General features: G+C 41.4%; 2 protein-coding genes across 3 annotated transcripts in view; both read left to right on the top strand.

Annotated features, from left to right (window-relative positions):
- The window catches only part of map3k5 (mitogen-activated protein kinase kinase kinase 5), a 63,407-nt gene extending 49,597 nt beyond the window's left edge, over window positions 1–13,810 (top strand). For both annotated transcript variants that reach the window (XM_070849006.1, XM_070849007.1), the window contains exons 17-30: window positions 11–147; window positions 1,403–1,508; window positions 3,031–3,188; window positions 5,080–5,257; window positions 6,337–6,354; window positions 6,849–7,026; window positions 7,697–7,865; window positions 7,975–8,160; window positions 9,047–9,152; window positions 10,110–10,353; window positions 10,475–10,587; window positions 11,280–11,401; window positions 11,534–11,610; window positions 12,627–13,810. In XM_070849006.1, coding sequence (XP_070705107.1) covers window positions 11–147; window positions 1,403–1,508; window positions 3,031–3,188; window positions 5,080–5,257; window positions 6,337–6,354; window positions 6,849–7,026; window positions 7,697–7,865; window positions 7,975–8,160; window positions 9,047–9,152; window positions 10,110–10,353; window positions 10,475–10,587; window positions 11,280–11,401; window positions 11,534–11,610; window positions 12,627–12,687 — 1,853 coding nt within the window. In that variant the 3' untranslated portion in view covers window positions 12,688–13,810. The remainder of the gene's footprint in view (window positions 1–10; window positions 148–1,402; window positions 1,509–3,030; window positions 3,189–5,079; window positions 5,258–6,336; window positions 6,355–6,848; window positions 7,027–7,696; window positions 7,866–7,974; window positions 8,161–9,046; window positions 9,153–10,109; window positions 10,354–10,474; window positions 10,588–11,279; window positions 11,402–11,533; window positions 11,611–12,626) is intronic.
- A 765-nt stretch (window positions 13,811–14,575) lies between these two features.
- Window positions 14,576–21,053, top strand: lrp11 (low density lipoprotein receptor-related protein 11). Its single transcript, XM_070849441.1, has 9 exons — window positions 14,576–15,175; window positions 16,254–16,411; window positions 17,327–17,468; window positions 17,793–17,918; window positions 18,012–18,215; window positions 19,111–19,278; window positions 19,378–19,434; window positions 19,905–19,997; window positions 20,098–21,053. The coding sequence occupies exons 1-9, from the start codon at window positions 14,620–14,622 to the stop codon at window positions 20,250–20,252; spliced, it is 1,659 nt and encodes a 552-aa protein (XP_070705542.1). The 5' UTR covers window positions 14,576–14,619; the 3' UTR covers window positions 20,253–21,053.
- Window positions 21,054–21,195: the final 142 nt, after the last annotated feature.

Raw genomic sequence — 21,195 nt, forward strand, 5'->3', positions numbered from 1 at the left:
TGGTGTCCAGGGAGTCTGTCGGCACTGCTGAGGTCCAAGTGGGGCCCTCTGAAAAACAACGAGTCCACTATCGGATTCTACACGCGGCAGATCCTCGAAGGCCTCAAATACCTGCACGACAACCAGATAGCACACAGAGACATCAAGGTCACTGAACAGAAGTTACTGAATGATTAATATTCTTTAGAAGTGTAATTTTCTTTGTTGCATCATTATCTTCTTGCAGGCTCATTTCCATAAAGGCATCATTTAACGAATTAAGAAAAAATTTGTTTAGCTGAAGCTATATTTAAGCTTATTATCCAGGCTGCATTCAGAGAGTTCTTTTGCATTTTGTTTTAATAGATAGAAGAAGTGGGTAGTTTGCATGAGCGGTTAGAGCTACAGTGGCTGAACAGACGAGGAAAATAGTGCATCCCTCACAGAGACCTAAACCATGGCAACAGAAAATCCAGGGGGAAAGATGTCAGTACTGGCCAGTGGTCACGCTGTTTGATTGACAGGTGATATGTGGGAAGCGCCCTGCAAAAACATTATGACAATTTAAGAAAAACAAAAGAGGAACAGACGGCACTGCATCTATGGCAAGGCGTCTTTAGGCACTTTATTTATGTTTCATTGCCAGGAAACTATCTGCTTTAATTTAAGATGTTTTAGGCAACATTCACGACATTCACAGAAGAAGAATGAAATAATAAGAAGAAATTGCAACAATAAGAGAAAGAAAAGGGGAAAAAAAGAAAGAAATGTATGAAAAAAAAATCAACCAACAGTTTTTGATGTGCCCTGCAGGCACAAAGCTACAGACACAGACAGACAGTGAGTAATCTAACTAATAAAAAGTAAGAAACAAGATACATTTTTCAAGGATTGCAGAATTTCTGGCAGAGTGAAATCCTTCACTGTTTGCTTGCAGTCTGAAAACCCATTCCCCGTGACTGTCTGTGCACAGCAAATTTAATTTGGTGTGAATGCATTCCAAGAGCGTCCAAGCTGCTCACAGCATTTTAGCATTTTCTTTATACCTCTTTGGCTCCAACAGTCATCCTAACTTTCCCTTTACTGATATAAACTCTCCTCCCTGTTTTATCTCAGTTATGACAACCTAACACTGATAACACTCCTACCACCAGTCAGTCATTAGGGCCAGAATCCTCCCCCCTGCACGTCCACCTGATTTTATAACACGGTCATATAAGCATCATTAGCGGCGCGTAAATGTTAATCACCTTGTTTTGGCCGGGATGTCGCCCTCCTCCTCCCACTCAGGGTTTTGTAACCTGCTATTTGTCACATTCAGGGATTTGCAAGCACCTCGCATTATCTTAGTGCCATCTTGGCCTTTGAATTTCAGCGAGGGAGCGGGCGTAACTGTTCTCATGGGTGTCTTTTCAATCTGCAGGGTGATAATGTTCTCATCAACACCTACAGCGGCATCCTGAAGATATCAGATTTTGGCACATCGAAGAGGTTGGCTGGGATCAACCCCTGCACTGAGACATTCACAGGTACGCTCTGACCCACATGCAGAGTTATTCTGTGCTCCTTGTTCACACAGGCTGCCAAAACTGCTCGAGAAATTCCTGAAAATCCACCCAAACAACAAGGGACTAAACTTTGCTCAGTAGTGGCCATAAATAATGCAGTGAGGTAACACCATGAGAGATAATCTCTTTCTTTGGCGGCCACCATTTCTGAACAATGCTACAGTCTCAGCTCCGTGGCCTGTAAGTGATATCGCTGCAAATAGCCGGGTTTGGCATGAGTCTGTGGTCAGATTGGGCAAGATCTCGCTCGCATGATGTTAGCACCACGGCGGCCAATTGCAGCTCAGTTTGACCTCTTGGATGAGATCATCTGGCAGCTGATTGGAACAGACAGGGACTTACTCTGAATGGTGGAGCTCTTTCAGGAAACTGGGATACTCCTTTTATAGCCCAGCCGTGCTATAAATGTGTCCCTGCCTGTTTTTAGCTCAGTACACAAACTTCTAAAAGCAGCAAACACTGCCCTGCAGGCTATTATTAGAACAAACGTGTCTTTTCAATGGGGAGCTGAAAATGTTACTTTGGACTGAGCTGTGATTATTTCACAATACAGAGGGGCTAGTTGCTGTTGCTCACATGAGGCCATAAGCCGTGATAAAGCTCTTGTAACCTGATTGGTTATTTGCAAGAATTATGTCATCATCTCAGGACAGAGGCAACTTATAATTAGATTTCATTCATGCTATTTCTGGCATTTACATCAGTTTCTTTCACATGCTGTTGATGTACCTTTTCCCCCTCAGTGGCTATGAAACATTTAGTGACCTTGAAAATGTACTCAAGTGCAGTTTAATGATTATTTCCAAGTGGTTTTGTGGACATACTGTAGCGTTTGTTCCCAAACCTGAACGGTCATCTGGAGTGCCTGTTCCTTAGTGCATTTACTTTTCCTGAAGCAGAGGGCAGGACATGTATAGATTGTCCTGCTCATCTGTGACTAAATGTATTAATGTATTCATTTACTCAGGTATCAGGTTTGTTGGTTGTTAGTTATTAGATCAAAAGAGGAAATTGTTGTTTTACATAAACTGACTTGGAGAACTTAGTTGTTGGTCTCGACCAATAGATAGTCTGGCTCACAATGTGTGATTTCTACTTCTTAGTTCTTTTACATACTTAATAAACAATCCATAACATCTAAATTTGTGACCTTTAGAGGGGCTGGCATGTGGATTCTGTTCCCTTTGGACAGAGTCAGGCTAGTGTATTAGCCAAAACATCAAACTATTCCTTCAACACAACCTTAAAGAGACGGTCAACAATAATTTAATACAACCAACACATCCAAATCCAAATATATCTGATAAAATGGCAACAGAGATGAGACTGCCATCAGTTTCTTTTATATAATTATGTAAGTTATATTTATATAAGAATGTACACTATTAATTGCTGACACCTGAAGGACATCGACACTAACTAACATGTAAATATCAGGCTGTCTGTCTATGTATTTATTATGTATGTATGTTTGATTGTCCAGGCACACTACAGTACATGGCTCCTGAAATCATAGACAAGGGTCCTCGGGGATACGGCAAGCCAGCAGACATCTGGTCTCTGGGCTGCACCATCATAGAGATGGCAACTGGGAAGCCACCTTTCTATGAACTGGGAGAACCTCAGGCTGCTATGTTCAAGGTGAGAGGCAACAGCGGTGACGAATCCCACCATCCCATTGGATAATGTGTTTAATTTTAGAAGGCAGGTGAGCATCTGTTTCTGCAGTGACATCTTCCATTAAGTGCCGGTCAACAGCTGCAGCTCTGCCATCTCCACAGAACTGAGGGGGTGGTCAGTTTTCATGTTTAAGAGCTGATAATGGTCCTCTGTTATACATGAGGCTGTATAAAGTGTCTGATATACAGTGTATATACTCTGTTTAAGATTCTGTTCATGCTCTGGCTAAGAGTTTAGATAGATATAGATAGATAGATAGATAAAAAATGTACAAAATGTTCCAAGTTTTGCAGGTAAATAGACACGAAATGTAATATAGACTATAAACAGTACCAGATGTACTGTGCATTTGAGTAAAACCAAACCTCTTCCCGCTTCCTGCTGTTATCACTGATTAGTGCATTTGCTTTAAAAGCCAGAACATTTTGTTAATCACGTTTTGCAAACCACTGACAGAAATGAAGTACATGAAAAGTAACAGTACAGTTGTTCTGTTAAAGGTATCAGAAAACCTTTGGCAGTTATTACAGTAACCTACAGTCAGGTAACATCACATGACTTAAGCCTGAATGATGTTACTTGCCAACAGAAAACACTGCCTTATAACACTATGCCATGATCATTAAGATCAGTCTTTTTATTGCTTGATTAAAGATACGTTTGTGCACTGCTAGTTCTCCGCTAGACCTCCATGATGGAGGTCATGGTTGGAAGTACTGTGAGACAGTAATTTGATAATATTATGGAATATATAATGAATATAATGGATAATATTATGTGCATGCAAACCACAAGAATATATAGTGTGTCCTTCTACCAGCCTGGATCTTTAAAATCCACTGTGCTAAGTTCAGTCATTAGCTAAAGCTCACCATATGCTTTAAAAAAAAATCACTTTCTGTGGCGCCTGCACTTATCAGGTCCTCTTTTTATGGAAATAAAACCACTGAATCAGCTGTTATGCACCTGCATTGTGCTGCCACCTGCGTACTATAACGTGATCCGAGCCCAGTAGAAACTCCAAATATCGTCTATGCACGAACATTTGTTTGAACACAAACAAATGTGTAGCTCAATGACAAGAGCCAACACAGACCTCGTGATTTTTCCCCCCCGGTTTCTATACGCACATGCCGTTGTTTGCATTTTCACCCAAAGCAAATACACAGAGTAAATTAAGTGAGTAAAAGATTTGAAAGTGCTCCACGCCAATGAAAAATTGTTCTTAGCCATGTGTAGCTCATTAAAGACTGTAAAGATGTTTAGGGGTTGCCTGGAAAGCATTACAGTGCTCCTGTCAAAGCTCTGAATCATGGAACTTTCCATAAGATATAATTTAATTAAAGGGCTGTGAATTCAAACAAGGAGGCATATGTTACTGTGCTGCATATACCTTCTAGCAAACAGGACTTAACAGCAGACACCGGGATCTCGTCACATTTTCTGGACAAAGATCACAGAATTTATGGAACTGCAAGTCCTGTCACATCATCCTTATCTTTTAAAGGATCGCATGCTGTGTCTGCTCTTTGTACAGTGCGCAGAGTTTTCCCAAATTAAAACAGCCCAAAGTATACTCTTCATTCTTCCTTGTGGAATGTCTCAAGGGAGGGGCATCTCCCTGGTAATCTTAAGTCAACATTCCTGAACAGCGAAGAGAGGAATTTCTAGTGTTCTTACTGTCGAGCTTTGAGCATTATTGCTCTCAAGTGTTGCCTCAAGCTGTACCCGGGCCTGAAGCGTCGTTTACAGGGTGAACACTCACTGTACAGTTGTCTCTGAGAGCCAGGCATCGTAATTCAGGGCAACCCTCTGCTCCTGTCTGGACTGAACGTATGTCCTTTGTCCACAGGTGGGCATGTTTAAAATCCACCCAGAGATCCCAGAGTCCATGTCGCTGGAAGCCAAAGCGTTCATCCTGCGCTGCTTTGAGCCAGACCCGGATCGCCGTGCCACGGCCTTCGACCTGCTCACCGACGAGTTCCTCACTGTCACCAGCCGCAAGAAGAAGAGCAAGGGTAGCTTCACAGGTGGGAGAATGGTTTGACTGAGTTTTCACCAAGAGGTAGCTAGTCCTTCATGTGTGCCGTAAATATAGTAGAAAGCTACACTTAGGAGACAGTTATCTAAGCTTAGCGTAAAGAAACTGACCAAGAGTAGTGGTCAGTAGTGGTTAAATCCACCTACTAGCACCTCAAGAGCTCACAAGTTAGCACTTAATATCTTATGTGTTTCATTTGTACAATAACCATAGCCATCAAATCAAATGCTTCAAGTTTTTAGGAGGGGTTATGTGCAGGACTATCCCTTGGCGGGGAGCAGTGACTTCCTGGAGTTTCCGTTGGTCAACAGGCAACTTCATGCTTGACAACAAGAGTCCAAGCAGTCGCTGCTCCTGGCCGAGAAAGAGTAGTGGTGGACCTATGGACAGAACCAAGTGTAGCTCCTTCCCCAGTTCCCAGGCTTTATGTTAAGCTAAGACGAGTGTCTCATGTCTCTAGCATCATGTTTAAAGAACAGACATGACAGTCGTGTTAATCTGATCGTTTTACTCTCTGCAAGTAACTAAATAAGCAAATTTCCCAAAACTTTTAGTTGCACTAATGGATCTAGCTAATTAAAGGGTAAACACTAAATGTGATATAAAAAAAATAAAAGCAAACTGCTGCAGGGTGGATAGAAAGCAGCTTCTGCAACTGACCATTTCATAAGAGAGCAGCCTGCATCTAAAGACTGAAAATGTTCAGCCAGTCCAGAGTTGGTTTATATTTGCCTGTGTTCTAAGTGTCTTTAGATGTATATTATGTACAGTATCTGGTTGTAAGTGTTAACTGCTGATTATGGAATAGGTTTTTTTTCCATTATGCAAGATGAACACAGCTTTGATCTTCATTGTCTGGATTGTAATCTTTTAATAGTCCCAGTTCTCGTTGGTTTTCCAGCCTGCGGCAGTGATGCTAACATGTGTCCTGGCACCAGCACAAAAGATTAGAAAAAAGCTTAAAAGCTTCTCTGCATTCTTGGAAATGTTGTTCTGCCACCCTCGCATTGAAATCACGGTCTGTCTCGGTTAACTGCTGACACATATTTTATGTTTTACCCCCCACAGCTCTGTCGCCGGGGTCAGGTGAGTTACTTTTGCTCTCTTCTTCTTTCAGACATATTTACCGTATTATCTATATGTCAGGTTCTATGCAACATCTGCCTCCTTTGAGTGTCTACCTGCCTTGCACGACTCTGCCCTTTCCAAGAACTCAAACCAGACATTGCACAACACGACTTCTTTCCAAATGCTCGAGTGTCTTTATAAACCCTGTTTCGTAATTTATACACGATGGCTGTAATTGGCTGCCAGATACATCAGATAGAGCTCCCACCCCTAAGCATGATGATAGAGTATTATCTGATATTTCTTTGTGTCTTTTCTGAAAAGGAAGACAATTTTCCATCAGCACTTTTACTAATTTCACCCTCTTGAAAGCTTTAGCTCTCTTTGTAAAGGGGAAAAAAAACAACTCCTACTTCCTGATTGATCTCCCTCTGTGCGTCACACCATTAGTGCATGAATGATGCAAAAAGCAGGAGCAGAGGTTAAAATTTCTTTACAATGTGTTTCTCCAGAGTACCTTCGCAGCATCTCCCTGCCGGTTCCGGTGGTGGTGGAGGACACCAGCAGCAGCAGTGAGTATGGCTCCGTCTCCCCTGACAACGACCTCAACATCAACCCCTTCATCTTCAAGCCCAGCGTCAAGTGCTACAGCGAGAGGGACGTCAAGGGGCCCAGGTCCCTCTTCCTCAGGTAGAACTGGGATCTAGACGTGTGTTTGTCAGAGCAGGCTTTTATTAAAAACCTGTTGTTTTTCACCATAGATTGACATGACACAGTTGGTTGGCTCTGATTTGAAGTTTGTTGTCTATATGTTCCCATTTACCTTAACTAATTGTATTACCAATGGTGTTTTAGTGCCCTATAATGGCATAAATCAGTGGTTTCCAACCTTTTTAGCTTTAGACCCCTTAAAAGAAAGAAAATCTACTTGCGACCCCTTATCGTCCAAACCAAGACATTTTATAGTTAATACTCCTGAAAAAGCCAAATAAACCCATAATTTACAAGGAAAAAAATGAGGTCTGAATCATAACTTTAATCTAGCGACCATGTAAATGTTTCTTGAGAGGCTCATTTACTCTGATAAGAGAAAAGTAATATTATGATCACATCTGAATATGATCAATTATGTTCAATCAATCAACCACTTTTATTTGTGCGCCAAGGGCCACTGGTATCTCAGCGGTGAAACAGAACCGGAAGTTTTACTGCCAATCACTGATGTCAAAGCAAAGGCGTGAATTTAACATTATTTTTTCCATATTCTGACCTTAACATGTTGTGGGAGCTGCGCTGTAGTTGGGAAATGAAGAAAATGTCAAAACTGAGTCCAGAATGTTTTCTTTTCCTTTCTACTCAGCATTCCAGTGGAGAATTTCGAGGACCACAGCGCACCTCCATCTCCCGATGAGAAGGATTCAGGCTTCTTCATGCTTCGGAAGGACAGCGAGAGACGAGCCACCCTGCACCACATCCTGACAGAGGATCTGGACAAGGTGGTGGCCAACCTGATGGAGGCCCTCACACAGGTTGGTTGTCAGTCAGGCAGATGAATCAGGAAAGACACTCCAAATATAACGTTCACCTCTTCTTCTTCTTCTTCTATGCCCGTCTTAACCCCCTCCCTCTCACCTCCAGGGCTCTGAGGAAATGAAGCTGAAGCGTCAGCACATCTCCACTCTTGTGGTTAGCCTGGCTGATTTTGTTCGCATGGCGGACAGGAAAATCATCGCCAACACGCTGTCTCAACTCAAGCTGGAGCTGGACTTCGACAGCACGGCCATCAGTCAGCTGCAGGTCGTGCTGTTTGGCTTCCAGGATGCTGTAAGTATTAAACACCAGAGACGGCAAATTAGATTACAGAAGCACATAAGTGACTGTATAGAGGTTCCTCAGTTTATTTGAGGATCAAAATTTAGATTGCTTATGTAACAAAGCCCAAACTGATCCTCACATACTGCCCACTCTCCTGCACCTGTAAGATATGATTTTCCATCTAGCATCCATCCCCTATTTGCAGGCAGAGGAGCTCCTAGTTGCAGAAACCATGCGCTCTGAACACTTCAGTATAATTGTTGTCATTTTGCATGAACTGCAGACGGCAGCTGCCTGCCATGTTGCCACTCTTCCTGCAGACATCAGGCAGATGACCGAGAAACGCTCGTAACCTTTAAGTGAGGCGATAAAAGGGGAATCGGTCGGTAGTAATTGACCATTATGCCAAAAGGCTGATCTGCTCTCCCCCTCAGAAATGCAGTTATGCAGATGAAAAGACTCCAGAACAAGTGGTTGTTTTCACATTTGTTAGAGGTGTTGCATAATCCTGCAAGTAGATGAAGCTCTGATGCCCCCTGCTGGTCATCAGTGCAAACAGTTCAGCTGGGAAGAGACATGGACACATGTAGTGCAGTAATTCAAAAGTACAATATTTGAGACTAACGTATCTTGATGTATCTTAACGTGATGCTTTAAAGGTTCCTTTGTGGACATTGGGTCATTCCAGCAGAAGATACTGACCTAACGAAAGAGCAGGAAAAGGAAATCTAATTAAAAATGCAGGAAATAAAGAAGTACGAATCAAGAATGAAACATTGTGTGTCGTGGGGGTGGATTAACAATTAGAAAGTCTGAATTTTAAGGCATACCAATAATATGAAATGTAGTGAATACAGTTAAGCTGTGTTTCTGACTAGCAAACTTTTTTCTTCAGGTTAACAAAGTGCTGCGAAACCACAACATCAAGCCTCACTGGATGTTCGCTCTGGACAACATCATTCGCAAAGCTGTGCAGACGGCCATCACAATCCTGGTGCCAGGTAACATCATCGGCGCCTCGAGCAGAACTTCTCTGAATAAGTTATCACTGGACCCTCAGGGCAGAGCAGCCCCGACTGTCTGATAGACACAGAAGCCGGGGTGGGAGGCTACAGTGATCACAGCTGTCTGTTGAACAGCAGATACTTGGAACTAAAACACCACATCCTCATCCACATGTGCACAATAGATAAGTGCTGGCTCTAATTAGTACACACATACATGTAGGAGCATTACTGAAGCTCAGATATTTTTTTCAGGCTGCTACTAGTTCTCCTTGAAGACATTTTGCATCAGATCTTTAAAACATTACATCCCAGCAGCATAAACTCACTGTTTGATTGAGTCAAAATTCAGTTTTGGGGTCAAAACGCTAACATGATTGTGCAGGCTTGTGTTCTTTGCTTCAAGTGTTTTTTATCGTTTGTTCGTTTTTATCTGAAACCATACTCCACTGTAGCTCCTATCATCTGTAAAAATAACTGTTTGACAATACGAAGCGGGTTAAGCCAACACAGCTTTATTGAAATCCTCCACCAATGCCAATTTATTTTAGATTAAAAGCTGTAATATATTTGAATTGCTGTGTTACTCTCAACATTATAACGTTGCAGTATTCAGTGTTTGAACGGGATGAAAAACCAGCATTTAGATTATTGATACAAACTGTTCACTGATACCCATTATAACATGAATTAATGATGTAACTAACAATTATATTATAAGTATCAGAAACAATCAAAGAATAAAGTAGAGAGGCCAATCTTCAAATTGCTTATTTTGTCCGACCAACAGTTAAAACTCCATAATAATGTGCAATAATATTAATAAAAGAAAATCAGCAAATCCTCACATTTGAAAATCTGGAGCCGGTAATTTTTTGTTATTTGAATTTTAGAATCAATGACACTCATTATACCCACTCAAGTGATCATCATTCATGTCTTGTGTGTGTTCAGAGCTGAGGCCTCACTTCAGCCTGGCCTCAGAGAGTGACCCAGCCGAGCAGGAGGACGTTGACGACGACAATGAGCCGGAGAGAAACTCCACCCACCAGAGCCGGGCGCCTCCTGTCGCCGCCCACGACGACACCGTGGCCACGTCAGGAGTCAGCACGCTCAGCTCCACCGTCTCACACGAGTCCCATAATGCACAGCGCTCTGTGAGCATGGAGCTCGGCAGGATGAAGCTGGAGACCAACAGGTGGCCATGAGCATTTACTGTGATTAGATACATGGGACCACTTCAGCTTTCATTCCTCGCTTTCTGTTAATACTCTAAAGATAAATCCTCCTGCTGTGTGTGTCGTCGTGTTTGGCTCCAGGTTGCTGGAGCAGCTGCTGGAGAAGGAGAGAGAGTATCAAGCCATCCTGCAACAAGTGCTGGAGGAGAGAGAGCAGGAGATCAGACTACTGAGGCTGCGATCTGAGCCCGCAGGTCTGCGCTTTCATCACTGCACTGCACACAATGCTAGAACCACCTCTACTGCTGCTACCAGTCTGCCTTTACATTTTACAACTCACTGAGGAGACCGCGCGTACCACTCACAGCTGACCTGTAATAAATCACGGGCTGATTAAAAGTGCAGAGAAATATCCAAGATTCATTGAGGTTGCATCACTATTTTCTCTCCAGCTCACTGTATAGTTTATACATGTTGTGACACGAGCAGAGCTCATAAACAAAGCTTTCTCGTCACTTCCTGGAGGTGCAAAGTGTGTGAGTTTTAATTCTAATTTGCTGATGTTGTCTGAGATTCCCTGATGATTACACTTCTTAGACATGACATGCATCCTGTCTTGCTGATGTGCTGATATTGTGATAATCTAAATCCTCTCTAAAAATATATAATTGTAAATGGAAAAACTCCATGTGCCAACATTTCACAGTTATACCCTACATGTGCTACTATCTTGTAGTGCTTGTGTTGCAAAGTGAGCCTAGTGTTACTGGATTTTGAGCATTGTGAGATGTTTATTTGCTTGTTTGAAAGTCACTATTCTTGCAGCATTTCCGAACATACCCTTCGTAATTTAGTTGCTTTGGTGTTATAGCACACACTTTTTCTCACGTGCAAGTATTGTGTGAATGGGTCCAGTACGTCTAAAGGAGTCTATATTCTCTGGCAGACGAGTGCACACCATCAGATGGTCCAGAGGGACAGAGACGTGAATCTGCAGAGAGACATGAAGACCCAGATCTGACCAGCTGGCTGAGGCTATACGGTGCTGACCAGGACTCCATAGACAGAGTGAGTCCCTGCTTTTACCTTGGCGGTGGACCTTGTCTATTGGCTAAACAGCACCAGATTATACAGTACACATTTGAATCTTTATAGATATATAGTCTGTTGTTTTTCATTGCATGTATTTTGCTACTCTAGATACTTAACGAGGCGTACACGCTGAACGACATCCTCCACGATGTAACAAGAGACGATCTGAAGAGTTTAAGACTAAGGTACAAAATCTCCTTTTTTACCCCCAGTATCACTTCTGTTTTCAGTATTTAGTCATAAAAATACATGCTGACACTCGCATTTTAAAAAGAACTGCGAATATTAATATAACAACCACAAAGAGAGTTGTCACTTCTGTGTTCCTGATACTTGCAGAGATTCAGAATCAGAATTACTTCTGATTATTAAAGTAATTCGGATTCTGAATCTCTGCAAGTATCAGGAACACAGAAGTGACAACTCTCTTTGTGGTTGTTATATTAATGTGTTTTCCTGCTCTTACTTTTAAGTTTGCACTGGGCAGCCTTAGCACTGAAGTGAGCTAAAATTAGACTTCTCAGAAATCCTTTATGGTGGCAATAATAAGTAAAAAAATATGTAGAATTGTTCTCTCTGCTATTTGAGGCAGCATACCAGCTCATAGTATGTAATGTTGACAGGAGACACAAGATTGATACAAACCCTTACTACTGTGTAGGATTTGTATATTTGTCTTAAGCACCCCCCAGTGGTAGTATCAGAAGAGACATGGTGACAGACAGCATTAAACTGATGGCAGTGACAGTAATGTTTTATTGCATTACACTCGTCTTGTATTATTCTGTCTTCACTCCTCTATTGAGCTCTGTGTTTTTAATGCAGGCTACGTATTTATTGTTGAACTTCTGTTTTGGTGTATTTGTTGAGTTGCATGCTCTTTAAAAGGTCCATCTCGAGATGGGAATTGCAAATTAGCTTAGGCTATAAATGCTGTGGTGTGAGGCATTGGTTTATGCTACACACTACATCATTATGCAAACAAACAAATAAATAGATATGCTCTCTAGACTATCTGCTTATCTGGATCCAATTCTTATTTAAATTACTAGAATTATTGTCATGTAAAAGGGAGTAGTTATGTTGTAGTGGGTTATTATAGACAGTTATTATTAGTTAGACAGTTATTATACAAGCAGTTGCATACTGGACATTGTATATTGCCTAAAGACTTAAGAGTCTTTTGTTTCTCTCCCATCAGAGGTGGGATCCTGTGTAAACTATGGAAGGCCATCACAGACTACAGGCAGAAGCCAACCTGAGGCCTTATGTGGTGACGACCACTCAGAGAAGCCTGGACCTTTGTCCCAACAACTCAGTATTCTCCTCTTTACCTCAGTATTTATAAGAGCAAGACTTTTAGGAGAAGAATCTGCGTTTGCCGAGTGCACAGAGCAGCTTTCAACCCACGCAAGAAACTCCTGTCGGAGTATTTTTTTTCATAATTCAGAAAAAAAGGATTTTGGAAGAAAATGTCACTTTGGAAGCAAAAGTTACTGAGAAGTGCCACTAGTTTTGCTATGCCTGATGGACATTACACAGCTTTTTATTGCAGGTGTGATAGAAATGGCATTCGGGTGGAAAATCAATTGTTAAAATCTTGTAAACTGTCAAAACATTTTCTCCTGTCTTTACAAAATGTAATGTTTACAAAACTGGAGACTGACCGTTTTCTAATACAAGCCTGAGATACAAAATACTACATTCAGAATCATTTGTACTAATGTTCTTATCGTAGGCATCTTATCACTACTTTATTTAAATGTATTTTAATTTAATTCTCATGGTAATCTGAAGGATGTCGGTGCATGCCCCATTTTTATTTCTTTTTTTATCCATACTGAAACCTATTTAAATTGTTGATGCATTGTTTTTCATATTTCCTTTTATAATACAAATCTACATTTTTATTTTTCAGAAATGCATAAATATTGTGCTATAGAATCATATGTGAATGACATTTATGTACTTAAAATTACATCTATAAACATAGTTTAATCTCTATGTGGATTGGATCGAGTCTATAATGAATATATTTTAAAAAAGAATTGTATAGTATTGTATTTTCTAGTGTCACAAATCATACCAGATAATATTCAGTAAGTAATTAATTCCATCAGATCATTTGCTCCATTTTTTTTTTATTGTACACTAACAAAATTGTGCTTATCTTGCTTGTGTAGATATGATCATTCAACCAGATGTATGTTGTAATGAAAAATCTGAAATGCAAACAAATTTCACACAGAAGATAATTTAAATATGATGTCAGGGAGGGGGGGAAATAATCATGAGCAGTGTGTCCGTTTTGTTTCATATCTTAAAAAAATTATTCAAGATCTTTGTGTTAAAATAAAACTTTTCAACTTGAAACTGTGAAAGAAATGTGTCAGAAAGCATCTGTTGCAAATGTGATTGAATTGTAGATTGTTACAGATCTGCTTGTTAGAAAACATATTAGGAAAAAAAAAAAAAATCTGAGGGTTCTACTGTTCTCCATAGGCTGTTAAAATTTTTCAATTTTCAAACCATAATTATCAAAAGTGTTATGTTAGTTTCTCCTTCTCAGAAGTAAGAAACAAAAAATCCACACTTTAAAAGTATAGAAGAATGTAGAAAATGATAACCACAAGAATATTGTAGTTTTAATAATGCTTACACGGTATGCTAACATATGCTAATATGCTAACACACTATATAATACTGTACTTCTATCCCATTCATAGAGCTTTGTCACAGTGAGGAAATTGCTGAGCAGTGATAAAACAACACAGACACAGCCAGACATTAAAAAAAAGCTAGTGATAAAGCTGTTACCATACCTTTTGTGTTGCACAGTGCTCTAATGAATGCATGCTGACTGTCTGTGAGAGCAGAGAGGTGAAGCTACAGGTGTGCTGACGCCCCACCCACCATATCGATTCATCATTGTGACGTCAGTGGGTTCTGTCAGCAGTCTGTCAGCCGTTCCGCTCTCGCGCCGTCTCCCCCTCACCATGACAACGATAGATTTTTAGCATCGTCAGAGGACAGACAGAGCGAGATTTAGAGGCGAATGTGGAGTAAAACAGCGTTTGTACGCGCTCAGCACGCAGACGTGTGTCATGTAGGAGGGCCCTCTTTGCTGTGTGGAGCCTCATGCGTCGGAGAACAGCCGGAGGCAGAGGGAGACGCCGTCTAACTGCGTGAACAACATGGCTCTTCCGCAGCATCCCCGGCTGCTGCTCGCTTGTGTTGTGCTGTTGAGCGCAGTTCTACGGATTCACACTCGGTCTTCGCCAATATCGGACCTTAATTCCAAAATATCAGGGGTGGAGGAGCTGCTGGAGGAATTTCGCAAGCAGCTCCAGCAGGACCAGGCGTACAAAGCAGGAGATGTGACTGACTCCTGTGTGGGCGACTTCAACGCCGTCGGGGAGCGCATCATCCGGGCCAAGGCCTCCATCGAGCAGGGGGCCACCTTCCTGTCGGCCCCGGACAGGGTGTACACCTGGAAGGAGTGTCTGCACGCCTGCTGCTCCCAGCCTCACTGCACGGTGGCGGTGGTCCAGGAGGACCCGAGGCAGCCCGGGGACAGTCTCAGCTGCTACCTGTTCAACTGCACCTACAGGAATAAAAATGTCTGCTCCTTCGCTCCGCAGCAAGGCTTCTCCACGTACAGCCGGACTCCCAACACAACGCAGGGACACCTCCCTGTTTCCTCAGGCGGGTCAGCCAGCAGGCCACATCCTCAGGAGGATGATGGACAAGGTGGGGATCACACGAAGATCTAGCTAGAAAAGCATCAGTGCATCAGTGTGATGACATTATCAAAAAACTGCAGGGTCCTTCGCCATCCCTGTAGTTGCTGTGTTGTTTATCAACTACATCTTAATCATATGTGTTAGATAAGATGAGTAACCAAAACACTGCTGATCAGATTAAATTACAGCTAAGGAAAGGGACTTTTCAAATGTTACAATATAAAGGTTTCAGTATTAGAAATTCACTTTTCGTAACATGCAGATTCATAGAAAAATGACAGGCACATCAGGGAAATACAAAGAAAATATACAGTCTGTAGTGACTCATGTTGGTCACTTGAAAGTTACTTAATAATCATTCTGCCTTAGGCAGTATTCATTCCTATGTATTTATACAACAGAAATGACCCCGAGATGACCCCTGCTTCTGTTTCCTACAGTTTGGGCAAAAGTCGGTTCATAAAACTTCATTGGGTGTAAGAAAACTTTATGATGATAGTCCTTGTCCATGGTGCAGCTGTTGCTCATCTTGATAAGGCAGGCAGGCTGGGTTAATGATTTGTCTCTAGCTTCTAGCCTTGCACAGTGAGACCAGGACCATTTGATCAGCAAGTCATCTCCTTTACGTGTTTACTGTTGTGTTACATCAAAGCAAGAAAAGATGGAAACTGCTGCAATTCCAGAAGTTGCAGAGATGAAACAGTTAGTCAAATAATAAGTAGTGTGAAAATTATCACCAACCTTTTGGGTGATCAAATAATTCTTTAAGTAATTTTTCAAAACAAAAATACCAAATATTCTTGTCTTTCAGCTTCCCCAAAGTGAGGATATGGCACATTTTCAGGCTTTTTATCATTCGAAACTGAATATCTTCAGATTTTAGATTAATGGGTTAAATGAGAAAAATCCTAAATAAATACAATCTTAGATTTGAGAAAATATATAGATATTTTAATCATCTCATTGCAATACAGTAGTAAGAACATATTTTATGCCTTTACCTGCAGTGGAATGACAAAAAGAATGAAGAAGGCATGAAGTACACATTCTCCATATTAGCATGATCTTCCTGTGTGATTCTGCAGAGGTGGACGAGCCTCCTCGCAGTGACGCCGGACAGGATGTGGTGATCCAGCTGCCCACAGACTGGGCTGTCCTGGATGGACGGGAGAGTGTAGACGACCATGGTATCGACCACTATGAATGGACTCTCATCAGAGGAGACACAGCCATCAATATGAAGGTCAGTGCAATTTGAGGGCTTCGTGTGAGAAAGAGAGCCTGAAAACAAACAGACAGGTAATAATTCTTTTATAGTGCTGTCTTTCAGGGACCAGATAATTCTAACATTTGAATTTGCAGTATGAATAGTCACTAACGGACACCAGTGTCAAATTGCTTGTTTGCATTAGTTAAGTCAACAGGGCTCCATAATAGCTTGCTGTATCAACAAAGTTTAGTACATTCAAACCCGCCTCAAGGACAGCAGCAGTGTTTGAGCCTGCCCTCTGTTTGCAGCCCCAGGGGCAACACATGGAGAGTCCAGTGTAATATGTTCTTCTCTTTGTATAAATACTCTCAACGCTGTGTTAATTGTGTTAATGTGTGACAGCAAGTTCTCTGGATTGTCCTGAATAGCTGAGACATTGTTTTTTGGGAAAAACTCCATATTCTTTATACAGTTCTTAATATCCCTTCTCCACCACAAGGTGTTTTCACCACAAGGAGTGTCAGTACATTGTGGACAATATTGTAAATCAATGATAAGGACTGTTAAATGGTGATATTGTATTTTATATGATTTCTGCATCAATGTGGTGAAGTGCTGATTTTCCATAAACTTTATATGGTGATCTAAAATTACATATACTGTGAAAGAGGATTTAATCCATATTATATATATTCAGTGCAATGCCCTTATTTGGACCCTTAGATGACCGGGGCCTCCATCAAATGTAATTTTTGTCATTGCGACCTTTAACTCCATCTTGAATCTTGCCAGAGCATAAATATTGGCAAAAAACATACAAGCTGTCTGTCTGACTACAAACAAGTAGAGGCTTGAAGGAGGGTTAATAGGTGTTTTAGCCTACCACTAGCTTCTGTTGACAGAGTGAAATCTCAGTCTGTTGCACATATCTTTATGTATGTGTTGAAGGCGACTCATCCAGGGCTGCTGAAGATCAGCGGTCTCCAGGAGGGCGTCTACACCTTCCAGATGACTGTCACAGACACGGCCGGCCAGAAGAGCTCTGACAACGTCTCTGTCACTGTGCTGGCACCAAGACACCAAGCAGAAGGTGATTCATTAAAAGAAACCATATATCTCTGTTGTGAGCTCTATTGTGATTTACTGGTTTCCCTGAAAATTCACAGTTATAGTTGAAGCCCAAATGATGGGTTCATTTTGAAGAGGTGCATGTGTGACATACTGTAGTACCACTTCTTCTTCCTGGCCTGTCTCATTAAGGGATCCTTTACCAAGTGAAAGACATGTCACACATACAACATTAATAAAATACGCACAGTTCTTTTACCATTTCCAAATGATTAGAAGTTGGGTTTTTGTGGTTACAGTCTAAGGCTGTTTGAAGATGTATAATTGTACCTTTCTGTGCGTACAGTGTGTACAGGGCACTGCTCAAACTACCAGTTCAAGTGTGATGATGGCTGCTGTATTGACATCACCTATGCCTGTGATGGGAAGCAACACTGTCCAGACCGCTCCGATGAAGACTTCTGCCCAAAATGTGAAAACACAGTCTTACATATTTTGTATTATCAGGATTAGTAAAACGAACACAAGAATAAAGTAAAAACATGTGGCCCCCCCCTTTGTTCAGTTGAACAAAGCAGGAAGTCGGTGACCCACCCAGCTGATCTGTCCACCCCTCATCGGCCTGTGGCCCAGACAGAGGAGGCAGAGGACGGCTCCATATCCCAGACTGGGCCCAGGAAGACCATAGAGGACATCATACCTCCTCAGGACAGGAGCAAGGCCACTCCTCCACAAAGTCCCAGTCAGCAGGGGGCTTCAGTCAGTCAAGGTAAGGTTGTATTTATATTTCAAGCACTTTTTTCACACTCTTACATTTCTTGCTTCATCACAGTCTGTTTTTAATAACTTTTATTATGTGCTGATACAAAATGGAGTGATGTTTCCAAATACATGGTTGGATGGGCAATTTTTTTTTTTAGCTGCACCTGTTATAATGTTTGCTCCACAATATGATCCTCTATTGCTGTGTCATTAGTGCAGTATTCCTTTGTAAAGAGGCAGAGAGGGTTTTAAGTTTGAACATAGAAGCAGATGGAGCCCCTGTAGGCAGCCATTGAGTCATAGCACTGATTTCAATGCTGGCAAAGCCACAGGGCCACTCTGCATTCCCTGGGAAAGCAGCTCTCTGCCTGCATCCCCTCTGAGTGCTGGAACAAAGCGCCTCTGTCCCCTCGCCATCTGATCCCTGAATCAGGCTGACCAAAAGGCCTTCCTCCCACATTGGTATTTTACCGCAGGTATTATATGGGTGAGGTGCATTCTCAGGAGACTTTTCTTCATGAATGCAAACCGAGATGCTTTACCTTGTTGTTTGGGGGGGGGGGGGGGGGGAAGAGAAGTCAAGTGGAATGGCATTAAAAATACTTTGCTCCCTGTTGGTTTTGAGAATTGCTTTTGATGGGAATGCATTTACACTGGTAGGGCTGCAACTTCCCACTATGAGATCATTAGTTCAGTTTAAACAGAAAAAGTGCATAAAAACCAAAACACTGAGCTGAAAGAAGCTAAAACGTTCCGTAGAGCCATTCAACAATTATGTTCAATCAGATCAATCAGCTAATTATTGCAGCTCTACATGCCATGTAAGGCACTCTTAATATGTGTAGTATGGAACTGTCAAAGGTAAATAAAGACTTGATTGTGTCTGACTTCTTTCTCTGTAGATCCATGTGCTGCAGCTCCAGTTGTAGGACCCTGTAAAGGCACCTTCCCACGCTGGTACTATGACCAAAATGCAGGAGAATGCAAACACTTCCTGTATGGTGGTTGCCAGGGCAACCATAACAACTTCCTCCAGGAATCTGACTGTGTCAGTGAATGTATACAAAAAAGTGAGAATCTGCTTCTTTCTTCTTTTTTTTAACCAAATTGTGAAATTGCAACAACATGAAAGATTTATCATTTTTACTCATCATGGAAACATCTTTCAGGTCCAGCTTTTAAACCTGCAACTGTGGCTCCTCCAATCACCAAACAGACTGACATAGGTAAAGCTAGAGAGCATTTCAGTTCAACTTCAGGTAAGACACTACAGGGGAAAACTTACTGGTCAGTTGTGAGATTTTAGGCTATTTTGCTTCTTTCTTTCAGACTACTATATATATACGTTCATATCTTTAAAGGCTGTTTTCTCAAAATCAGTTTTTTCTCATACTCGGAGCCAGAAATCTCCACTTCTACACACCAAACCTTCCAGTTTTGTTTCTATCTATATTTTGAAGGGCTTTCTTCATATATTATTCATAGCCTGATTTATACAACATGTATTCCTGAAATTGTGATGAAAATAGTTTTTTATGGCTCTTGTCAGTATTCTGGTTTCTGGTTAAAGTTTCATGGTGACATCTATCAGTTAATGTTTTCTCCTGTAGTGTCTTGCCTTTCTTGACATTCCAGTATCATAGTATTAACTGTTGAATGCTTCCAAATTAAAGTTGTATTTGTACTTTTCGTGAAGCTGCCCCTAAAGTTTCCCAGAGCCAAGCAGAGAGTGCTGTCCCCATCTCCAAACCATTTCAAGTAATGGGGGGGCATCCAGTACCAGAGTCAGGTAAGACCCAGTCTGAAAGTTTGGGTTTGGATCATTGTACTTTGTGCTCTCTACTTGTCTTCTTCCTAATTTTCTGCATGGCCTCTGTTTCCTCCTGTAGGTGCAATCCTTCCTCTGGCTCTCGGCCTGATCATCACCGCTCTGCTGCTGCTCATGATCGGCTGTCGTCTCAGACTTGTTCGTCACAAGCTGAAGAAAGCCCGACCCCTCACCACCGAGGAGTCCGATTACCTCATCAATGGCATGTACCTGTAGCCAATCAGCCGGGGGCAGCAAACACAAGCACGCCAAGATGTGAGAAGGAGAATCATGGGTGTTGACACCAGAGCCTCAGCCCAGACTTTCTGAATTCTCTGTATTTCTACAGGTTGGAAACATCCCAGCTCTCTGCTGTCATGAACGTTTGTGGACATGCAACACACTGAATCCCTCTGACTGGTAAATCTGCTGCTGATAGATGCTGCCTTCAAAGCCTATGACACATATTCAGATGCTTGTGAATTCATATGTATGTTGTCTAAAGAAACCTGATTGTGAATCCCTGATGAAAGAGTCAACATTCCCACTTCGATACTGTTATACAGATATCTGTAACCCCCCCCTCAGTGACCACTGGAACACATCCAGCATAATAGTACTTTTGTCCCCTGTATTAAAATTCCTTTATTCCTAAAACTGGTTATTTTGATATCAAACATTTTTATTTTCAATAGTGATGTTTTCCTGACTAGTGCTGCACAAATATATGCTGTATTTGTGCCACTGGGTGACACTAATGTGCCATATTTGTGCTGTACATTTTACCTAAGTTACACACACACACACACACGAGTGCCTGTGACAGTGCACTTTGACAAATCGACATCATATATAACGTTTCCCAGACTCATATAAAGCCATAATAAATTCTATTGTTCCTTCTATTCCTGTCTAAATTTGCTTTTAGACAAATAGCTATTTGCATTTTAGGTTGCATATTTTTCTTTACTAAGCAAACCTCTGTGGAATGTGAACAATGTTTGTGCAGATATATTCCCTCAAAGTGCTGTCTTTCATGTGAGGTATTAAAGTTTATTATATATCAAATTCGCTGTTGTGATCTTTTTACAAAAATTAATTTTAAAGATTGAGAAAGTGTTTACACTTGTTACACTCAAATTATACTTAAGATTCAAAGCTGTCAGATTTTTAGTCACAA

This window comes from Pempheris klunzingeri, chromosome 18 (genome assembly GCF_042242105.1).
Source record: "Pempheris klunzingeri isolate RE-2024b chromosome 18, fPemKlu1.hap1, whole genome shotgun sequence".
In the NCBI taxonomy this organism is placed as follows: Eukaryota; Metazoa; Chordata; class Actinopteri; order Acropomatiformes; family Pempheridae; genus Pempheris; species Pempheris klunzingeri.